The sequence below is a fragment of the Anoplolepis gracilipes genome, chromosome 16 (genome assembly GCF_047496725.1).
Source record: "Anoplolepis gracilipes chromosome 16, ASM4749672v1, whole genome shotgun sequence".
NCBI lineage: Eukaryota > Metazoa > Arthropoda > Insecta > Hymenoptera > Formicidae > Anoplolepis > Anoplolepis gracilipes.
The window spans coordinates 2,465,147-2,482,041 of record NC_132985.1 but is presented as its reverse complement, the minus strand read 5'-3'; the positions used below and the strand labels follow the sequence as shown (position 1 = coordinate 2,482,041).

At 27.6% G+C, this 16,895-nt stretch overlaps 1 protein-coding gene and 1 pseudogene across 1 annotated transcript; both read left to right on the top strand.

Moving 5' to 3' along the window:
* Positions 1-120: 120 nt before the first annotated feature.
* On the top strand, positions 121-10,346 carry LOC140674727 (adenylate cyclase type 10). The gene is given in 30 exon segments (XM_072908495.1): positions 121-142; positions 424-558; positions 670-945; positions 1,168-1,291; positions 1,487-1,659; positions 1,741-1,866; positions 1,974-2,193; positions 2,331-2,634; positions 2,906-3,033; positions 3,112-3,270; positions 3,366-3,471; positions 3,663-4,079; positions 4,384-4,475; positions 4,590-4,742; positions 5,027-5,114; positions 5,194-5,329; positions 6,161-6,301; positions 6,474-6,623; positions 6,714-6,795; positions 6,938-7,158; positions 7,350-7,505; positions 7,637-7,752; positions 7,832-8,152; positions 8,324-8,463; positions 8,666-8,955; positions 9,094-9,292; positions 9,445-9,584; positions 9,668-9,779; positions 9,997-10,135; positions 10,203-10,346. Coding segments are annotated over 30 exon segments (5,010 nt in total).
* Positions 10,347-10,967: 621 nt separating this feature from the next.
* LOC140674726 (aminopeptidase N-like) lies at positions 10,968-14,974 on the top strand (annotated as a pseudogene).
* The last annotated feature ends 1,921 nt before the right edge of the window (positions 14,975-16,895 follow it).

The window sequence follows — 16,895 nt, the reverse complement described above, 5'->3', positions numbered from 1 at the left end:
AATACATGGATAGAAATTAATAGCATTTATAATTAATTATCTAATTAAATTAATAATTTAAGTATTTTAGATTATATTATGTAATAGAAAAAAAGACATGACAAATATATAGAAACAAGCATGGATTCTTTAGTAATAGAAGGTAAGTTGATTAATATGCAGAACAATGTGTTGATTAAAATATAACCTAATTTACATTTTGCAAAGAAACATAGTTTATCAATTTTATAACTTAATTACCAATTTTGATATTACATTATAAAGATTGCGTTAAATATACATATATCAGTACAATATAAAATGTTGAACATGCACATATCAATATGTCAATAACAAGATATTTAATTTATAATTATTATGATCTTTATACTATTTAATTTATAATAAAACGTGAGGCATGTTTAATTGACGCTTTATAAACAGAGCGAGCCTCGCGTATTCGATTGGAGCAACATACTAAAATATTCGCATCTATGTGTCCCGACGAGATCCTCGATCATTATGACAATTATGAAACCAGAGAATACCATACGACGTTGTTGCTCGGTGACGTTTCAGGTTGAGAATTATATAACCATTTGTGCGATTGATTTTGATATTAATTAATTGTGCACAGTTAATATCATTATCATAATATTATTACGCATAATTTTTTTTCTACGTGTGCAGGCTTTACGGATCTCACGGAAAAATATACGAAAACCGGTGTCGGTGGTCCATCCAAATTGTCAGAAACTTTGAACAGCTACATCGGTGCAATGGTGCAAGAAATTCTCTCGCACAACGGCGACGTAGTGAAATTTTCCGGTGATGCGTTTATAGTAATGTGGAAGCTCCAAGAGGGAATGTTTATGCGCGATATTGCAACAGAGGCTATGCAAACCGCGTGTGTTATACAGAAACATTTCGGAACTTACGATACCGATGTTGGCGTAACACTCAAAGGTTCAAAGTTTGACAAAAGTGTCGAATTTTAAAAACTCAACGTTATAAAAATTATGAATTAAATCTAATAATATTAAAATTCAGTAACATGTAATTGAAGGATTTATATATTTTTTATATAAGAGCAACTTATGCTTTTTATGTAAAAATAACTTAAAATGTATACATATATCAATTTGAAGCCGACAACTTCCAGACTTAAACCTATTATATTTTCACTAGTTAAACTTGCCATTGCTTCTGGAAAAACGTATTTCACGTCTATTGGTGATCCAGAAACGATGTCATATTATGTAATTACTGGGAAACCTGTCTGGGATGTAAAACACGCTGAAGGACTATGCCGGTAATATTACAAAGTTTTTTCGTCGTACAAATGAATGGAAAAATATTTATTTATTTTTATATTTATTTATCTCTATTTTAAATTTCATATAAATCAATACACGCCAAAAATATATTAGTTTCCCAATCTATGTATTACATTTTATTATTTTTATGGAAGCGATAAAAATAAAAAGAAATTACAACTTTTTTCTAGGGGAGGTGATATTCTCGTAGCACCCAGTAGCTGGCAATGGGCAAATCCTACTGAATATATTCACGAAAAGTTACCGGATGGCATACATACTCTAATCCTCGCCTGCTCAGCAATGTGGTATCAGTCTAAAACTCTTGATATATCCAATAACATTGACCAAGGCACGTAATTACGTATTTTAAATTAGGAATAAAATATTAAATCTTTCATGTAATAATATATATAATTTCAAACATTAGAGATACATGACACAGATATCGAACAATTACCTCGCAGAGATTTCAATTTATCAGTCGGTGCCGATGTGAGTAGTAAAATTTTGACAGAACAGATAGATGATAGTTGGAGAGAGTATGATTTTGAGCAAGTTGATTATAGTCGTGAGTTTATTGAAAAAATAAACGTGTATAACATCCGTGTCAAAATATTATTTCTCTACATTATTTTGAAATATGAAAATGATATCCGGCAATTACGAATTGTGCAGTGAGGCCCAAGGTCATCAAGGTAGCTAAAGCGCAATTGAAAGATGCATTGAGAAGCTACATCCCCCGACCAGTGATAAGATCCGTGGAATTGGACGAGCCGTTGGAACATCTTACAGAGATGAGACAAGTAGTCATACTCTTTATCAATGTTATCACGGAGAATGTGGATAAGAAAAGATTGATCTCGCTCGTTGATACGGCTTATAAATTAGTCTGCAAGTAAGCGCAATTACGAAATCGTTACTTCCTCTTTTCTTTATTATTATAACAATTTATTCAATAAAATCTGATTTAAAGAGAAATTGTCCGCAATTATGTTTTAACGGCACGTATAATTAGCAATATTTTTCATCAAGAGTAATCAGCGAAATGCACGGATGCGTGAACAAGACGTCTCTTTTTGACAAGGATCTGATATTTCTCTGCATATTTGGACTGCGAGGTGATAAACATGAGTTTGAATCGCAGATCGGATTAAGATGCGCCAGCACACTGCGGCTGGATCTTCTAGCGATGGATAATATAAAATCCGTGACAATTGCCGTTACCACTGGAATGACATATTGTGGAGTGGTCGGTCACGTTTTACGAAGGGAGTATACAGTGATCGGAATGTCCGTAAACAAGGCGGCGCGTCTGATGGTCGTATACAATAACAAAGTAATTATTCGATTATATAGAAACAAGATATAGTAACAAGATAATTGTTTCACTCTTTGTTTACATTCTAATTATGTATATATCCCAATTATATTATATTATATGGTAAATAGATCTTTAGTTATAATTAAAAATTAAATTGAAAACTAGAAAACTAAGATAGCGAGTTATCGGTATAGATTATTTTTTAGCAGAGTAATTGGCATTGCAATTCAAAGTTGCAAAAATACTTGATTTAGATTTTTTATACTAACGTAAATTTTTCTTTCAGGTGGTGTGCGATCGTGAGAGTTTCCTGCACTCCCGTCTCGAAGCGAGACATTTTATACTGCAAGAACCGAGACATCTGAAAGGAATTACGCATATCGGTCCTGTATACGAGTTTCAGGAACAGACGAAGTAATTATTATTTATCTTTATAAAACGTTATCTCTCATTAATATGACATCTCTTATTAAGTTGACGCATCGTTCGCAGATTTGCTGCGACTGAATTAAAAGAGAACGGTTATCCTTTGCTCGGCCGAGAAGCAGAGATTAAGATTTTCCAACAAATGCTGACGGATATGATAAAATATTCTGTCAGGAACAAAATAATAGAGTATTTAAAGCCCGATTACAATACACTGGTTATAAAGTAAGTCTTAATTTAATCTTTTTAAATATTTTTAATTTTTATAAGTGTTAATTTTTAATAATGCTAAAAATATTTAATTTGTTTTTAATTATCAGAGGCAAGCCAAGAATCGGTAAAACAAGATTGTTGGATGAAATTGCACAGATCATTCCCACAGATGTACCATATCATTATATCTCCCTAGTGATGAGTGACGCTAAGGTTGACAAGATTTTATTCACTGCTTTTATTTAATTTATAATTTCAGAAACACGTAAAAATATTTCCTTTTCATATAGTGATAAAATCATTAGTATAATTATTTATTTATATAATATAATATTTATTTATTAATTTTTCCAATCAAACTTTGAAGAGCTAGATAAAAACTAATAGTTTCTCTCTTAGCACAGGCTTCTTACAGTTTGATCCAGATGATCTTCTCCAAGCCGCTGAATTTCGACATCGCCACCAACTCGAGAGAACGCGAGGATAAATTAGTATCAGAACTAGGCGAACTACGCGAATCGGAGTTTATCTGCGCCCTTAATCAGCCCTTCAACGTTCATTTTGCGATGAGCCCGCGTTACACAGCATTATCCGTGCAGCAGAAGAATAAGGTGCTAAACAAATTTCTACTGAAACTGATAAATCGCTGTTTCAAAGAGCTATGGGTAGTGATTATCGATGACGCCCAATATGGGGACAATGAATCCATGCTATTGTTCCACACGATGCTCAAGCGGAACAGGATCTTCTTTGTTCTTAGTTTTGGCCAGAAACTCAGCGGAGAATATGAAGTGCACCCTGCCATTTTGGAAAAAGCACGAGTATGAATATCAATTAAAATAAAATTTATAAAATTGTACGTAATAATTATAAAATTATTATTAGAAATTATTATTAAAAATATTATGTTTCCTTAACTGTTTGTGTGAATATTATTATATTTTTTATCATGTTATATGTATGTTCTAAATGTGTGTATTGTGTATTGTGAAAAGTTTGATTTATATTTAGATAAAATATAACTTTGTAATTTATTTTTTAACAAAATATGTTTTTTCTTTATATTTATAATTTACTAAAAAGACAGTTAAATATAATATGTAAATTGTCTTTTACTATTAATAGATTATCGAATTGAGTAACATAAACAAGTGGTATCACGCAGCACTAGTATGTCAATTCCTTAATGTGTACGGAATTCCTCCTGAACTCGAAAGGCTAGTCATTTTAAATATGCAAATAATATTTATCAAACAAGTAAAGAATATATATGAATCTTTATTTGCATCTATAATTTATCGATTTGTATGTATGTCTTTTTGTTTCTCTAGATTGATTCAAGAAAAAAGTTCTGGTAATCCAGGATGGATAGAAAGTTATCTGGTAAGCCTTACGCAATCTGGCAGCCTTCTAATAGTATATGTACGCAAAACGACAGCCGAAGAAATTGGTTATGTGCTCCCTCCTATCAGTCTGCTGAAAAGGTCTATTTTAGATTTCAAATTCTTATTTATTTAATAATATTATTTTATTATTTAAATATAAAATTCAAATTTTCTATTACAATGTGAAATCATACATAAAAGCCAAATCTTAAAGTTTAATATACAGAGCACGAACATAATATTTTTTTATAAATATCTTCTTATTGTAAATGATATTTTAATATAAATATATTTCTTTATAATAATTACAAGTACAATATTAATACATTAAATTAATTAGTATAAAATTATTACGAAAGCATGCCAATCAGTAAATTATTTAGATTTATCTCAGAGGACATTATAAAAAGAACCGATAACAACGAAAAAGATCGTTCAGATAAATGGAAGATGTATCAGACAAGTTATCGAGTAAGAGAAAAAGAAAGATTTTTTCTCTTTATTTCATAATACTTTAACAAGTAATTAACAAGTGATATTTTAATTTCAGAATTCAATACCTTCGGTACATCTGGACCACGTCATCCATAAAGCAGAAACAATCGCTAATGAAGAAAAAGTCGCCGTTTGCAAATTCGCAAAAGGTTTTGTACCAGACGAAGGAAATTCTGAAATGACCATGGACGGTAAAAAATTAATGATTCCTCTTTAATTATTGGTTTACTTGTAGAGTTCACAATTTTTAAGTATATTTATACATTTTTACATTTTCATAATGTAACATTTTTTCTTTGTTTAAAAAATATATACTATAAACGCGGACTTTTCAAATGTAAATAATAATTATTATATTATAGTATAATTATATATTAGATAATTATTTGCATATCTAGTTCTCCATTCTTTTAAATCAATTGCATTATACACAAACACTTAATATTTGAATTATCAAATGCGTCGCTCATTATAATTTTCCTATATTTTTGATAGTATTCTTTTGATTTCAAAAGTTTTATTCATGAACAGCTTTAATTATTTCTTTCATGTAATCGCTCTATAAGAAGTAAGATTTCAGGATTTTGCAAAATGTCATACAAAATTTCGCGATAACAATATCAATTTTAACGCTAAAAAGTTAATAGGTTTTTTTATATCTCGTGAGAGACTCACACTTCTTATTACCAGAAAGCCAGAAATATATAAAACAACTCCATCGGGGAACTTAGATATGTCTTTACATGATATATAAAAAGTTTCTGAAATGTAGATCTATTCTATTATAATTTTCCTACAGTATTGATCATTTTTTCGATTTACAGAAAATTTTATTTATTAGAAGCGTTAATTAATTTTTTTCACGTTAATATAATGATCCGATTAGAAATATATATATTAGATTTTTATAAATAGGATGTATACAATTATCTATTCTCCATATGAAACATTTATATATATATATATATATATATAAATTTGATTATAAGACAATTATAATAAAATATGTTATATGCTGCCAGTAATGATCTTGAAGCTCTTTGACTCATTAACACCATTGGATCAGCAACTATTAAAATGCGCATCAATATTGGGAGAAATTGTTAATAGAGAAATATTACAATACCTAATGGAAGATAAATGTGAAAGAGAAATTGGACTCGGTAAACAGAAAGAAAATGCAAATGTTATAAAAAGATTTTCTAATTTTGAAGTAGTGTATTTAGAAAATATCATGTACTATTTCAGCTTTTTTGTTAATAATTATACAATTTTTAATTATGTAGAGGATTAAAAAGAAACAAAAAAATGTTCAAGATAATATTTTTATCGCAGCCATTCAGAAGCTCTTCGAAATGCGAATTTTTGGATGCGCGCGGGGTGATTTCACTACGAGTGGTAGACCAATAGTATTTTACAGAAATATAAAAAGAATTAGTGCCGAAACAGAAATTGAATGCGATTGTATAGGCCTCATAATACGAGGTACGTTAAACAAAATTTTGTACAAGGAGAGATCATGTGTCTCGTTGAAATTCTTATATTCTTATAATGATGAAAATAAAATTTATCTAGATGAACTAGCGAACTTACCGCGATACGCATCTTGCGGTTTGATCCGTTTCAAAATGTCAATGTTTCGCGAGACTACTTACAGGTATTGATAGTTTATTGTCATATAATCTTAATCAAATATTATAATGGTGCAATACTGAGACATCTTAAATTGCGATTCTTAAATTCTATTGAATAAATACTTAAAATATTAATAAAGTTAAACTATTTTTTTATGTACAAAGATCACTCACGGAAAATCAAAAGATAGAATTGCATAACAAAGCATTAAAATATCTTCAACGACATACCAGACGATGTGTGGCATGTGGCGAATTACAATTTTCAAAATTATTAGGCAAAAAAACCGTTCAGGAAATTAAAAAAAGGAGACCAACTATTGAGCTTCCCAAAATGTATCAACTTGAAGAAGTAACTTACACTCTCAAAGAAGAGGCAGACGATGGTATTATACTATATATAGAATCAATCTAAATAAATCAACTAAATCTAGATTGAATCTGATATATAATATAAAAATCTTAAAATTAACAAAGATTATTAATATTATAATATATTGCAATAATGATATTTGTGCATAATGATATATATAAAATTAGCTACCTTTTAATATTGTATAAATATATTGTCTTCAAGATATGCCGCAAGAAAGAACACCGATTTGTCCTTATATTTTCCGAAAAGTCAGGAAGCCACTCAAAACCTTCTCTAACGTTGACTTTGCTAATTGTCAATGTCATCTTATATTAACAACTGTCTATGCACAAATGTTGGATCATTGTCAAGGAATCGGTGAGTCGACGTGATAAAAAAAAAAGAAATTTTTTATTTTTTAAATTATGTAATTAATTATATATTTTGTTTTATTTAATTTTTTATTAAATTTGTAAGTCACATAAATTTAATTGCTTTGTTTTAATTAGGAAAACCAGACATAATCTTGATAGCCATTTTGGAATTCGTGGATATTTGCTTAATAAATAACAACGTACCTCAAGCTCGTAGACTTTTGAGTGATGCTGAAGTTGTACTTCAGCAAGTAAGACAAAATAAGAATATATCAAAATAAAAACAATAAAGTTAAAAAAATAAGCTCTAATAATAATTCTTAATAACAGATGTTTGAAGCCCATGAAGAAGAATTGATATTCCTGTCTTATATTACCGCAAAAATCCGAACGCTTCAAGGTAGATGTCATCTGGAAAGTGGTCTACTTTCTGAAGCGAATAGAAAACTGAACGAGGCAATAAACAGTCTGGGTTATCATTTTCCGCAACATAAATTCTCGATTAATTGGAATACGACGATTCAACTTGAACTATTAAAATGGAAACTGATTTGTCCTAAGCCTTGGAAAATCGACACTGCCGATGAACTCACCAAAAATTATATCGAGCAATTGGCTACATGCTTAGCACAAATGTTTGAAGTTTTTAGAGTAAGAACCGTTGTTCAAATTTAATAGAGTTATATTAGTTTTTGCAAAAAAGCGAATTATTATCACTGTAGATTTATTCTTTTTATTACTTGCAATATTAAAACTTATTTTACGCTAAGTGCTATGAAATTTGATAAAATTACTTGTCAATTTTAATTTATAAATTTACAGGGAACAAAAGGAATGAAGAAACATGCACGATTAGCAGCCATATGGAGCTTGAATGCTGCGTTAGAGTCGTCAAGAGATTTTCTCACGCTCTGCACTTCATTTGCAAACATGATGATTACTGCGCACGTCTATCAAAAAAAGTGTGTCGGCAGATAAAATCATTACAATAAATCCATTTTATTTCAATTTAATTTAATTTCATAAAATCAGCGAACTAATAATTGCCGCCGATATCGGAAAACTATTATAATGCACATTTATCATGTTATTAAATCTCTTATAATTTTTTTTTTTTCTATAGAAGAAATAATCAAATTATTTTATAATAATATTTTCGAACAGGTCAGTTGTTGTTTATTTGGAAAAACAAGCTCTCAACATATGTGCGAAGAAAGGGGACTCTCTAGAGTTTCAAGAGCTCAAAGGCATCGCCAAAGTATATGCTGGAGTATTTTTCTCACGATGGTTGAGAGGAGAGATTAACAAAGCAATCAGAATCGGCTTTATCATGATGAGGATGGCGCAAACAATGGATTCCACGTTTCTCAAAATACTTGTACTACCGAGATTAGCGCATTTGATCATGCTTTCACGTCGTCATTCAGAGGTCGTAGTTTTGCTAAGAGAACTGGGTGAGTTTCGAGTTATCACCTATTTAAAATGGACAGTTTACAACAAATGAAATCTGTCAAATACAATAAACTATATAACGGAATTAAAGTAAATGTACGTTAATTGTATGTAGATGTGTATTTAAAAATTTAATATAGAATTCGCGTCGCAAAACGACTTGGAAAAATCAGGCCGCACATGGTACTACGCTATGTGCGCCGACGTACAACTTGACACAGGCATCACGATCCTCTCATTTCGAAATTGCGAACAATATTATCTTAAGGAAGGTGAGTCCATAATCAGCCTCCATGATCCTGAAGCGGAGAGACGATATTTCACATCCATGTGGCTGTGGTAAATACAAACCTTTACTTTCTGAATTATAATTGAGATTAATTGAAAAATAAATTACTATTATCATGTTTATTAAAATTAAAGTTCTTGAAATGCATTACAATATATATATATATATATATATATATATATATATATATATGTTATAAAAGGTGTATCAGAACGCAGCAGTGGGAAGCTGTGCCAGTTTGGAATAGCAGAAACGTGACAGCCGAGAGCATCGTGGACGAGCACACAGTGGCGGCGACGATTACCGCGTTAAAGAAACTCGAAGGATTATTACTTTTGTACGGTAATAAAAAAAATGTAAGAGTGTTCAATCATTTTACAATATTTGTATTTCATGGTTGCCAATATAAAGTCGCACATTTGTAGTGCGGGAAGTTACTAACAGAAACACCAACGCGCTAAACACAATGACAGAAATTAAAAATAAACTCAGACATATCGAGAATATGATAAAGGTTGTAAAAATCGCAATTCCCAGGTATTAAAAAAAAATTGTTAATTGATGGTTTACATTTATTGAGAAAATAAAATTCTATTGCAACTGTATTATACAAATACAATATAATTTCAAATATAGAATAATAGACTTTTAAATCATTTTTTCAAAATAGAATATTTGAAATCAACTTTTTAGAACATTACAATTATAATTCACTTTTTTTGTTGAAATAATTATGTTGTCAAAATGTTTGCAGATATAAGTTAATGAAAGCCTATTATTATATGATCCAATCGCGAAAAAGTGCTGCAATAAATATGTTACGACAAACGAAGAAATTATCTATGAAGGTAGATAATAGAATGATTTATACATGGGCTAATCATTGTCAACAGGTATGACAATTTTTATTGTAATTTGATATAATTTCGATAATTAAATTTTATTGCCTTATTTACTCAGAATTGGTTGGCCGCCATGTCTCCCATACAACAAGATTTATGGAAAGAAAAAACTATTGAATTAGATTTTGAACAGGATGAAGTAAATGTTAACGACTCCACAATGATACCTTTTTCCTTTCCCTTGCCGAAATATCTTTTGTAAATATTTATAACGTATTATATGTTTACGTGTTATATGTATTTAAAAAATATATAATATAATATATGTATGTAATCGTGAAGTATACATTTTTAATTAAAAAACTACGCTTTCGGAAAACAATATTGTATTCTTTATATTTTAGAGTCGCATTTAATTCCATCAACAATATCGTTAAAAATATACAATTCTAAATAAAATTTCATGATTAAATTAAACAATTCTGACATGGCTAAATGAGAATGTTGTGAAAGATTATCATTCCTTATAATTTTTCAATTTTAAATATCATACTTTTTTGTGCAAATAAACTTCTAATTAAAGTACTATCAACTCTTATTTGTGCAATTATTAAAAAATATAATTTTGTCATCTATCTCTTATCTATGTTATTTATATTAATTCTGTACACTTTAAACTGCAATATATATATATATATATATATATATATATATAATAAAACATAGAAATTGCAACGTAAATTGACGACATAATAATGAAATATGTTAAATATTGTTCAAATAATTATTCATAAATTTTGTTAATGTATATTGTTTTAATTTTCGATACTTTTGCACGAATAATATAAGTTGAAAATTTATCGTAATCTTAATGTGTCGTTAAAATTCCGACAGATGGTTGATGGCAACGATATTCCAACCAATTAATGCTCGACGAGTGTTCCCATGTTGGGACGAGCCGTCATTAAGAGCTACATTTCAGATTTCTATACTGCATCATACGGATTACATACTTCTATCGAATATGCCGGTAAAAAAATTAGAACTGAATCAAGATAATATGACGTTGACGACATTTCACGATACTCCCGAAATGCCTACTTATCTTGTGGCATTATTTATGATGTCTAAAGATCGCTTCACTTCAAATCAAACACTGTTTGATGAATGGGAACCACCATATATAAAAGACAAACGGAATCAATATTATCTTCTCGCAAAAAACCTATCTGTGCAACCTAGTTTTTTTTTTAAAAAATCGGGTCACCAACCGTTGGTGGTACGAACAGCATTTGATGCAACAAATAAGGTTTGCACAGATGATTGCTGAAACCGTTTCACAACTTCTCGGAATTGAATGGGCGCTCTCGCTATTCCATATTGATATGATTACAAAAGTGGATTATATTACAATATGGGATTTATTGGGAAGATAGCATACAGCATTGGGGCCTTATTTTTTATAGGTAATATATAAAATTTGAACGAAAAATTAATCCATTTTATGTTATATTATTCTTACATATACAATATTTCCAGATTTACATTAATGAAAAAATCAATGCAAAAATGGAAATTATTTATATGGGTTTAATATTCCATTTTAAAGCATGCAAACTTGTGATTCGTATTTATTTTTTTATCGTATAAATGGAACTATCACTGAAAATTTTATTTTATCATATTGAGATAAAATTGAATCAAATATTGTACTATGTAAGTTATATCGATTTATATTTATGCAGATTCTTCTACCAAATTATTGAACGTACATGGACATTTTCATTTTAAATAAACATGCGAGACACAATATAATGCACCTATGTAGAATATAAAAATATAATAATGAAAAATATATGATGTGTGCATAAAGTTCTGATATATGTCTATATATATATATATATGTGTATATGTATATAAAATAACAAAAAATATCTTTTAATATCTTCGTAATTGCATTATTTATGAATAACTTTTAGGACAGCAAATATTATCTATAGAGAAAAAAAACAAAGATCCCGTTGCTCGGAAATTTGATGTAGCACGCTTAGTGGCACGTGAAAATGTACATCAATGGTTTGGTAATTCGGTCAGTCCGTCTTGGTGGTCTGATCTCTGGCTCAATGAAGCTATTGCTATATTATTCGGAACGGAAACCCTGCATAAGGTTTGTATGCATATATTTTTTTTAATTTTTAAGATCAAAAAGCATGATTCTTTAAATTGTTATAAAAAAATCTTCAAAGAATTAAAAAAGAGTTATAAAAGATTTATTAAATATATCAAATTTAAATAAACAGTAAAATATACGTTTAAGAATTATTTTAATGATTTTAAAAACACATTTTAATATATCTTTCTCTTTCTTTAAACTTTATAATATATGTATATAAATATGGAAAATAGCACACAGCTATTTACAGTAGCTTATTACAGAGCAGAAAGCACAGATACTTATTTAATGTTGGCATTAAATAAGTTTTGCTTCTATTTAATGTTGAATCAATTGTAATGAAATTTTCTCCCCTAGCTTTTTCCAGACTTTCAAATGATGGATTTATTTGTAGTCCAAATTCAACATGAATCTCTCAATATGGATATTGGTTACATAAAACCTCTTATATCAGAAATCAATGAGCCTTATGAAATTGATGTTTTTTCTCGTTATATTAAAGGTAAGATTAACAAAGAAAATTTAATCATAGATGTTCATAAATTTGTGAATGTGAATAATAATGTCATAGAAAATAGAGAAGGCTAGCCTTAACAAATCTATCTAATTTATTAATACATTAAGTTGCTCTATAAAAAAATGAATAGTACTGTTTTAAAATTAATTTTTTCTGCCAAATCAGCTATTTTCACGAATTTTAAACACTGAAATAAATTTATTTTAAACATTTAACATTTAATTTTTATCATATTTTATGATTTAACTTATAGCACCTGTAATATTGCGTATGCTGCAACTTTTTGAAGATGCGTTTCGGAGTGGCGTCGAGAAATATATTAGTACGCGGTAAATATAAATTATAATATAAAATAATTATGCATTATTATTTGCGCGCGTGTCGTGTGTGTGCGTGTGCTTGTGTGTGTGCTTGTGCCTGTGCGTGTAATGCGAAAAAAGAAAGATAACATAGTAATTGTATCTTCTCTGACGCAATTCATTATAGCATTTTTATAAATAATTTAAAATTTTATAAATTTAGTCAGTTTAAATCGGCAACTCCTAACGATTTATGGATTGATATACAAAGTGAGCTAAAATCTTCGCATTTAATCAAACTTATTGATAACCAAACATTTAACGAAGAGCCAATTAGCGTATCGCAGATGATGGATGCTTGGACAAAGCAAAGCCAATATCCTATATTGAATGTAAAACGAAAGAATTTCAATTCTGCACAAGCGACAATTTCATTGGAAAATATATCGAATGAACAAAATTGGTTTATATTTGTGACCTATACTCTTGAGAGCGAATTAAATTTTATCAATATATCTCATAAAATGCGGTGGCTAAGACTTGGATCACAACCTCATTCTACTATCGAAATTACCGTAAAAGAACATGGTTGGATAATAGTCAATTTACAACAAATTGGTAAGTATTCGGTAATTATGCTATTTATTTGATATAGTCAAAGTTTTATACATTTCACATTTTTACTTATGTTATAAATATTTTATAATATATATATTACATTATACATATATATAAAGACATATATTCACATATTACATAATAACATTTGGTAAAATATAACGTGATAAGCATTTTATGTTCTATGTTGCTATTGAGTCTACAATAAATTCTTCCTTGCATGTAATTTGATCATGATATTTATTAGCAAATTATTATTTAACAAAAATGAATTTAATGTTATGCAAAATTTTTACAGGTTTATTCTTCCAAACAGCATTCAACTATTTAAATAAAATAATTTTATTAATAATTTTCATATTACAATTTTTTTTAGTAATACGCACAATGTGCGTAATCTATTGAGACTTCTACATTTTTCGAAAAAAATAAAAAAGAGAAAATATAGTTTTTATATCCAATAATATTTTTTAATAAATCTTATAAAAAGAACTTGATGTTATCGATAAAATTTAAAAATTTACTTATTTTACCGTAGGATATTACCGTGTCAATTATGATTCTGAAAACTGGCAAAAAATCGCAGATTATTTAAATTCGAAAAATTACGTAAACATACATCGTTTTAATCGTGCTCAAATCATCGATGACGCATTTCATCTTATGACAGAACACAAGCTCTCTTCTTACATGTTTTGGAAACTTGCAAAGTATCTAAAGCGAGAAAAAGATTACATAGTATGGTATCCTATGTTCAAAGCTCTCGAAAATATGGCGAGTACTTTTGCACTTCCATACAATGACAGTGAAGAAATTAAGGTAAATAGTAAATCAGTTTTTGTTAATACAAAATATATTATGTATGAAGTCATATAAAGCATAAACTTTGAATTAACGAGTGTTAAGTAACTCGCAAGAAAATATATCTGATTAAAAAAATTCAATTTTAGTACTTTTATAATTTCATAGATTTAGATTAACGATAGAATAATGTAATTTTCATTATAAATAACAAAACGCTACTACAAAACTGAAAACATTATTTATCTATTTTGTAGAAATACCTAGGTAATATAATACATAGGGTTCTTACAAAAATAGGATATGATGAAGATATGGTCGATGATTTTACTAAATGTTTAATACAAGAACTTGGAAGATGGGCATGTATTTTGGATCTTCCGGATTGCTTAAAAATGACCAATCACAAATTGAGAAACTATATTATAAATTCCAACATTCAATTACAATCTGCAAATAACAACATTCAAAAGCATGAGTAATTTTTTTTTTTTGTTATATAAAATTATAATTTTTTTTCCACTTTTGCTACATATCGCATTTCTGGTATATAAACTGCAATTATATCTTATAAATTATTTTCAAGAGAGAGTTATGAAGTTTTTATATAACGGATATACTTTTTTTTCTATGTATCTTATTGTAAAGACTTATGCCATGGTGGAAAGAATGGATTTTTTGTAACGATATAAAAACAGCGAATATTAAAACTTGGACAAAAGTGTTTAATTTATGGTGTAAAACACGTGATAAAAAAATTTTGGAATATTTGACTTGTACTAAAGATTCTAAAATAATCATTCATTATTTGTTGCAAACCGTGAAAGAACAAAATAAATTTAAAAATGTAAAAATTGAAGCCAAGGAACGCATTTATATTTTCTTTTCTATTGTTGCAAGGCATGCAAAGAACAGTGAAATACTTAAACACATATTAACGTCTGTTAAAAAACTAAATCCTAGGTAATGATTCTTTTCTTCGTAAATATATTTATAGTCATTATAGCTGTTACTAACTCTACATAAGTTTGTCATAAATATCAATTATAAAACTGATGTTTGATTTGTAGAAAAATCAATATAGGAGCAGTATTAACTCATATTATTAATCATGTGTATTCTGAGAATCAACTTGATCAGGTAAATTTTGTGAATCCAGATAACCAATATTTATAAGCTTTTTTTAATAAAACTAATTTATTTCTTTATATTTTTTAAGTATATTTGTCTTACTTACGTTAAAATTATGAAAAATATAAACATTTATGTCGCGAAAGAATATAATCGTTGATAAATATTATTTGGGATAACACAAAAAAATAATAACTTATTATTAATGATAAAAATAATTTGTTTTAGATAAGAAATTTAATAAACAATACTATAAGACTAAATTCTCAATCATATTTGGTTCTTCAAGATAGAAGTACGTTGGTCTCAAATAAAGCATCTGAGAAATTATCTTCTGGTATTTTAAATACTGATAACATCATAAAAATGGATAATTAAAATTGGAAATAATAACTAAACTCTCATATATTTACCTAAATAGAGATATAAATATAGATAGAATATAGATTCTTATAATATATTATTTTTTAATCTATTAAGCTTTAATTTATTTTTTATGTATTACTTGTCTGCTATTATAAGTATTTTTTTAATTTTTGTAATTATTTTTAACATCTTTGTAATGTTATTATTATTACAATATATATATTACATTATATTATTACAATATATATATTATACGCTACTAATTGATAAAATTATATAAAGTTTAATATTAACATATTATGAATTTTTCTTTAATAAGAAAAATGATAATATAAACAACAATATTGATCTTAAATTTTAAATTTTAATTACTATTAAAGTTTGATTTCAATATGTTTGCATTTTAAATTTAAATTAAAATATTAATGTTAAGTTTTAAAATATTAACATTTATAATATTACATCATTACACGTTACATTACTCCTATTAAAAAAAATTTATGATAAGTATTTATTCTTATATACCTTATATAAATTAGTAACGTATTATAATAAAAAATTAAAATTAATATTGTAATAAGAATAATATTAATATAGTAATAAAATTGCTATAGTAAATAAAAATAATATTACAAAGATTTTTATATTAATATTAAAGAAATTTTAATATTTTTATTTATTTATTATAGAGTTATTCATATATTGTTTTTAAATTTATATTAATATTTTCAATGACAATGATTAACATTTTGAGATATATTATATATTATATATATATATATATCTGAAACTTGTAATACATTTGCATTCTTTCTTTTAAAATAATTTATAAGTATCTGCGTATCAATTAATGTCATCAATAACACTAAATATAAATGAAAAAAACTGTTTAAATGATTTTGATTC